This window comes from Nicotiana tomentosiformis, chromosome 3 (genome assembly GCF_000390325.3).
Source record: "Nicotiana tomentosiformis chromosome 3, ASM39032v3, whole genome shotgun sequence".
NCBI lineage: Eukaryota > Viridiplantae > Streptophyta > Magnoliopsida > Solanales > Solanaceae > Nicotiana > Nicotiana tomentosiformis.
In genome coordinates, this window is record NC_090814.1 from 85,507,228 (window position 1) to 85,514,939 (window position 7,712).

At 34.4% G+C, this 7,712-nt stretch overlaps 1 protein-coding gene across 1 annotated transcript; it reads left to right on the forward strand.

Annotated features, from left to right (window-relative positions):
• The first annotated feature begins 548 nt into the window (after positions 1-548).
• Positions 549-5,462, forward strand: LOC138907085 (ferric reduction oxidase 4-like). Its single transcript, XM_070197206.1, has 8 exons — positions 549-857; positions 1,006-1,102; positions 1,231-1,422; positions 1,584-1,818; positions 2,288-2,615; positions 2,739-2,976; positions 4,094-4,812; positions 5,064-5,462. The coding sequence occupies exons 1-8, from the start codon at positions 707-709 to the stop codon at positions 5,201-5,203; spliced, it is 2,100 nt and encodes a 699-aa protein (XP_070053307.1). The 5' UTR covers positions 549-706; the 3' UTR covers positions 5,204-5,462.
• Positions 5,463-7,712: the final 2,250 nt, after the last annotated feature.

Below are 7,712 nucleotides of genomic sequence, written 5' to 3' on the forward strand. Positions count from 1 at the left end.
GCTAGTGAATATGTTGAAAATAATTTAATTTCAATAGCAGTAGCATAATAGGTTAGGAAATTAGGATTTTGAGTTTAGTTGTTGGCTTGTAACCGTTTTCTTAATTCCAAGCCCCAAGGAAAAATTTAATTCTTTATTATTTTTTAACTTAATAAATAAATATATTTATTCGGTACGGTATTTTTTCGATTTATTTTCATAAAATAAAAATCTTACCCTAATTATCGGTAGGGTTATAAATTTATATAAAAACCTACGATTTTATTAAAAGAAACCTGAAAATCGGTTCGGTACGGTACGGTTCGATCGATTTAGTCGGTTTTTACCCTACGTACTCCAACAGATAAAGATGACCTAATGGTGTAAATATGTCTCAAATTGACACAATACATATAACTTAAAATCGTTTTTTTACCTTGATCGGCAAAAGAGGTAAAGTGACTCTTCCTGTTTATTGAAAGGCAAATAAATCTTATAAGCGCATTTAATAAACTGCTAAAGACCTAAAAACATCTCGATTAAAAAAACTGAGATAGTACCAGTACTTGGGAAGTCTACGCAAGGGAATTAGTTGTTAACCTCAATCATAAAAAGTAAACGCTACAACATCTCTTTATAAGCCAATCTCATCGCATGCATATGTATATGCAACAACAATCAAGATAGTAGTAATTCAATTCAAGAAACGATCACAGTTTTGGGAAAGATGGGGAGCAGAGTCGTGTGGAAAATTGTTTTGCTATTGGTGTTTATTGGATGGCTCTTCATCTGGATAATGTTACCTACAAAGACTTACAAAGATTCATGGACTCCCCAGCTCAAAATCAAGCTCAACTCCACATATTTCAGAGAACAAGGTATAGTAATTACTCTAATTAAATTATCTTAATCTAATTTTTTCCCGTTTTTCCAAGTTAGTATAACGCCAAATCTGAACCATTTCCTTAAGTTGAGTAGAAAATTTGGACCTTTGCCCTAAACCTAATTGACACTTCGTTACTGCAGGGACAAATCTTCTTTTATTTACATTTCCTATAATGTTGATAGCTGCTCTGAGCTGCATCTATCTTCATCTTTACAGCAAGTCGAGTTCTGATCAGAGGTTAGTTAATGATTTAATTTTATTTTCTCGTTCTCAGCCATTAATATGTATCACGTACGTTGGAGGAACAAAAAGATAACATAATTATATATTCTCGGCATGTTATAATTTCGTGAGCATTTTTACAGTACTAATGGCAATAAGGGGCAATATTCTCGTTCATGGAAACGGCCTGTGCTTGCGATGGCTCCTCTGGGAATTGTGAACGCCGTTGAGCTTGCATTTGCTGCTATGTTTATCGCCCTTCTAATTTGGTCTTTAGCCAACTACGTCTGTATCAGCTTTGGCCGTCTCCATATGCACAACGCTGGAGAGAAAGTGTAGGTTTTCTACTTCTTAAAATTAAACAGTTGAATCCTATTGTTGATATGTAAATATATATCTATGTTCCGCGTAAAAACTGTTGAATTCAGTTGAACTAATATTACAACATCGATCCGCCTCTTCTTATCAATGGATCGGTATTTTGGGTAATTTGCAGGTGGATGGCAAAGTTTCGAAGTGTATCTTTAAGGCTTGGCTACCTTGGGAATATTTGCTATGCGTTTTTGTTTTTCCCTGTGACCCGATTGTCTTCAATTTTGCCGCTGGTTGGGCTAACCTCAGAATCAAGCGTTAAGTATCATATCTGGCTTGGTCATGCCTCAATGGCTCTTGCCATTCTCCATAGTGTTGGCTTCGTCATATACTATGCCATGTCTCATCAAATGATAGAGGTTTGTTGACATTATTCTTTTATTGTTTGGAGCTCTTAGTTATTGCTCCATCTGTTTTGAACTTATTTCTCCTATTTAGGGAGTCAAACAATTCTTTTTTTACCATGTTTATTTGTAAATAGTTTTTAAATATTTTGAATCGTTAATTTTTGTGACTTATAGTACTTTTTATGTAGTTTCTAAATATGTAGATTTTATTTCAAATAACCTAAAGAAGCCGCTATATATGCCTGAATTCATACCAAAAATTAGTCAACTTGATCCTCGTACTCCAAAAAGTTTCAAACAAATTGTAACGGAGGGAGTATACTTTGGATGATATATTTAATGACAAACGAATTTAGGGTAAAATCTGTGAATTCACCTGAACACCAAGCTATGCTCTCGGATTGAGTCCACCAAGGCTAGCAAGATCTTGGATTCGCCTCTATCTTTAATTAATCCTACAACTAAATAATTTTTTTTGCAGGTGTTAGAATGGAGCAGTACCTACGTATCCAACGTGGCTGGAGAAATTGCTGCCTTGGTTGCAATAGCAATGTGGTGTACTAGTTTGTACACGATCAGGAGAAAGATGTTTGAAGTATTCTTCTACGCACATCATCTCTATATTCTCTATATCTTCTTCTACCTATTGCATGTTGGTGCTGCCTACACATGCATGATCCTCCCTGGAATTTTTCTCTTTATGATCGACCGATACTTGAGATTCTTACAGTCTAAAGGAAGGGCTCGATTAATTTCTGCACGTCTTTTACCTTGTAGCACTATGGAACTCACCTTTTCCAAGAATCCAGGTGAATATAATCTTTACAATAACCTAAGTATGATTTCCAAGATGTTAAATTAAGAAGCTAGCTAGTATAGTAGTAGTATGCTAGTTATTATATATTATACGTACTTATATTTTCACTTTACAGCATTGACGTACAACCCTACAAGCATCTTGTTTGTGAACGTCCCAAGCGTATCCAAGTTGCAGTGGCATCCATTTACTATAGTTTCTAACAGTAATTTGGAGGCAGATAAACTAAGTGTTGTCATTAAATGCACGGGAAGTTGGAGTGAAAAGTTAGAAAAACAACTTTCTTCTTCTCCGGATCATCTTCAAATCTCAACAGAGGGACCTTATGGACCTTCATCATCACATTTCTTAAGGTAAGTACCAAGGCGGAAACTTATACAAAGATTTTTCTTTCTTTGTTTTCTTTTACTAGTGTATGACTAAGCCAGCTCAATTGAAAAGGAGAAAGTAAAAGAAAAATTAGAGTTTTGTTGACATGGAGAGTCATGGGATCTTCATGTAGTTTACAATTAATTTAAGGTACTTAATTTAAAATACAATCATCCATGTTAATTAGTTAGGTGATTTTACCTCAAGACATTTCCTTGTTCTAATTATTTTTCACTATGAATTCGTGTTTTCATATTTTTTTTCTTTTATTCATACGTTTTACTTATATGTTAATTACTTGAGATATCATGCGAAATCTTTTGTCTAGTATAAAGTACCAACCATGACATTTGCTAATGAACAGATATTTGATTGAACACAGTTTTATTTTTTTTTAAATATTATTAAGAGTAAAACGCAAAGTTTAGAGTTGAATACATAAATATTTTATTCTTTTCTGGATAAATTAAAAAAGTGTTTCATATAATCAAACTGTTCTTGATTTATATTCAAATATCTGCTCGTTGAACACATAGTCTTAGTAGTTGTTGCTCGACTTGATATGAGTTTGAGAGTTAAATTGTTTCTCCATATCTGTTGTAATTCATAATCAGTTTAGCTTCTATATACTTCTAACTTTTTCACTAGGTCATCTAAAAACTAACTAAAAGGCAATCGTCCATAATAAGTACTTCATTTTTACTTGCCCACTATATAAAAATATATTTTTCTTTTACTTGTCCATTTTACTAGCAAATAAGAGAAAGACAATAAATAATTTCTTGTTTTACCCTTATCATTAATTACTCATTCCCTAAATCATCTCCCAATATTTTTTGAAATGCTATCATGGGTAAAATTATAAAATACATACTTCATTCATTTTTTTCTTAAAGAAAGTACAAAGTTAAAAAGGGACAACTAAAAATAAACGGAGGGAGTAGAATTATTAAACTGGAAAATAATAAAGGATACCTGCTAGAATAAAGTAAAAACACTGATACTATAAGAGTTGTTTACATCGGTATGTATAAGTTAAACTCATAATTTACTAGTGATGCCTTGTACAAAGAATTTAACGAAAACAATGTGACATTGCAGTCGGCAGTGCCTGGTAATGGTCAGTGGAGGAAGTGGAATTGCTCCCATGATTTCCATAATCCGAGAGCTCATTTACAGAAGCACACAACCTAACACCAAAGTACCAAAGCTGATCCTAATTTCAGCTTTCAAGGACACAGCTGATCTCACAATGCTAGACCTCTTGCTTCCTCTCTCCACCACTCCAGCTGCTATTTCCAAATTAGATTTGCAAATCGAAGCCTATATTACTAGAGAAAATGGACAAGAACATAACATTGAAAGTGTCCATCACAAGCAACTCATCCAGACAATAGTGTTCAAACATAATCCAAATGACTCCGCCATTTCTGCAGCCCTTGGCCCAAGCAGTTGGCTATGGCTCGGCGCGATAATTTCGTCCTCATTTGTCATGTTTCTCCTTTTGTTAGGCATTGTCACACGTTACTCCATATACCCAATTGAGCGCGATGGCAGGCTCTATCATTACAGTGCAAAAATCATTTGGGACATGTTCTTGGTTTGTGCCTCCGTTTTTATTGCCACCAGCATCATTTTTATGTGGCAAAAAAGGGACAATGAAGCTGAAGGGAAACAAATTCAGAATATGGAACTACCTACCCCTACAAGTTCACCTGCAAGTTTATTATGTGGTACAGAAAGGGAACTGGAAAGTCTTCCCCACCAGTCTCTTGTTCAAGCCACTAAGGTGCATTATTGTGCTAGGCCTGATCTAAAAAGTGAGTTTACTAATTCTTGTTGGTTCACTCATTCAGAAATTTCGCTAAAATTTTTACAATTTAATATATATGTATAAAAAGTAATAGTAGTAATATTTAACTAGTATACATAGTATAATTTTTTCCGATAAAAGGTATTCAACTCACCACCCTTTGTCGGCTCTAGCTCCGCCCTTACCGCTCTCACACACCAATCTTCTTGAAATAGTTGTTATGAAATGAACTAAATATTTGAATTGCGTGACATGCAGGAATACTTTTTGATTGCAAAGCATCAGATGTTGGAGTTGTAGTTTGCGGGCCACAGAGCATGAGACATGAAGTTGCCAAAATATGTGCTTCTGGCTTGGCAGAAAACCTGCATTTTGAGGCTATCAGCTTTAATTGGTGATGTTTGGGTTTGTTACGTGCGACAAAACGAGGACAGATGTGTGGTTTTTTAATACTGTTTCTTTTTCTTTTTTCTTTCTGCTTAATTGCTACTCAATTTGGAAGGATTGGCTTTTGGATTGTTTGTTGTGTGCAAGTTTCTAACATAGGACTAAGAATGTTGTGTTGTGTACGGCCTAACCTCCTCAAAAGTTGTATAAAAACAATATGCTCTTATACTGTTCTACGTATAAAGAAAATAATGAACATCTTTATGTGAATACGGATATATGTGTAGTGTATATGCTTGCATGTGTATTCATGTTGTTTCGTACACAAACCTAAAACTTTATACGAAAACTAAAATTGTGACAAAATTCAATGATAGTTGGAGGGTAAATTTTATCAAGGGTCATCAAGTTAAACTTTGTAACAGTTTGTGTTGTGAAACAAAACGAGTAACTTTTCCAAATGGAGGGTAAATTTATTCAAATAAAACTTTGTAACACAAAAATCAGTTTTCTTTCTTTCTGTAACATAAAAGTCATTTTAGTATAGCTTAATTAATAGAAATATAAAAGTGACTGAAACATATAAATTTTGGCCAAAAAATTGACGTGGCAATTCTGATTCTCTAATTAATTTATTAAAATTTCACACAAAGTCATCTTCTAAAATTTTGGTCATTGATATTAGCAAGCTGTGATCATAACGAAAACTGCTGTTCATATTTGAACCTACAAACTAAATGCAAAAATTAATGCTGATATTTTAATTCACTTTCAAAATCACCAATTGACGTACCAAAGACTAACAAACTAAATGAAAAAGAGGTCTTGGCAAAGACGAGGAAGAAGGATCAACAGGCCCTCACGCTCATCCACCAATGTTTGGATGATGCCATGTTTGAGAAGGTGGCAGATGCTACCACCTCAAAGGAAGCTTGAGGGATTTTACAAAATTCTCTTCAAGGAGTTGACAAGGTGAGGAAGGTAAAATTTCAAACTCTAAGGGCTGATTTTGAAGTTTTAAAAATGAAAGAATCCGAATGCATTTCGGATTATTGTTCAAAAGTGAAGGTTGTTGTAAATCAATTAAGAAAATATGGGGAGGACGTAAAAGATGTCCGTGTGGTAGAAAAGATCCTTCGCACTTTAACACCTACAAAAGACTAACAAACTAAAAACTTCTACTCAATACTCTATATATCCTGAGAACCAGAATTCAATAAGACCAAAAATAACAGACAAGCTCTCTGATAGTTAATATCAGATGATGTCAAGCTGAGTATACTGCTAAAGTCCGTTGAAGTTCACTTGCCAAGAATCCGGTGTATCATGATTGAAGAAAGCATATAGATACAAGGTATCACTTCATCAGAGAATGCATTGCCAAGAAGGAAATCAAGCTCAAATATGTGAAGTCTCATGATGAGGCTGCAGATATTTTCACAAAACCTCTCAAGTTCAAAAATTTTCAGAGGTCGAGATTAAGACTTGGAATGACCAAGAAAATTCAAAATTAAGGGAGAGATTTGTTGGACCAATCTCTAAATAAAACAAACAATTAGAAAAGAGGAAAAGGAAAAGAAAGATATGTGATTGGTTGAAACAAAGAAGAGTGAGCTGTTAGAAAAGAAAGATATGTGATTGGTTGAAATAAAGAAGAGTGGGCTGTTGTAAACTTGGCCGGTTGTAACCAATTTGCAATCTTGAAATTTGGCAAGTAGACATCACAATAGATTTTTTGGTGAGCATTCGTTCAACTATAAATAGGGGAAGATGTTGCCTCATTTAAACACACCAAAAACAAAGAGAAGCTAAGCAGAAAGCAAAGCAGTGAGAGTAATCCACAGATTGTTGTCTGTGAGATAAATAGTGAGTGACAGTATTATTATAGTAAGGTATTTTAAAATAAAGAGTTATTTCTTTCAAAGTTGTAGTAGTCTCTTGACACTATTAAGTTATAATATTATAGTGGTAATATTGCTCCGCTCGGGTATTGTATTTTACCCCATTAAAAGATTTGATATTATTGTTACTCTCTTGTGTTATTATTATTTACTGTGGATATTATTCCTGTGCGGGATATATTTATTTTTCCTAACAACATGGTATCAGAGCCATGGCGAATAATGATCCGCTATCTTTTCAGTGCCCCCCGTCTCACATAAGATAATTATGAGAAATAGTGTCTACGTATGAAAGCCATTCTTGGCTCTCCGGATGTATGGGAAATCGTAGACAGAGGGTATGCAAAACCTGATAACAAGGAAGCTCTGCCTCAAAATGAAAAAGAGGTCTTGGCAAAGACGAGAAAGAAAGATCAACATGCCCTCACGCTCATCCACCAATGTTTGGATGATGCCATGTTTGAGAAGGTGGCAGATGCTACCACCTCAAAGGAAGCTTGGGGGATTTTATAAAATTTTCTTCAAGGAGTTGACAAGGTGAGGAAGGTAAAACTTCAAACTCTAAGGGCTGATTTTAAAGTTTTAAAAATGAAAGAATCCGAATGCATTTCGGATTATT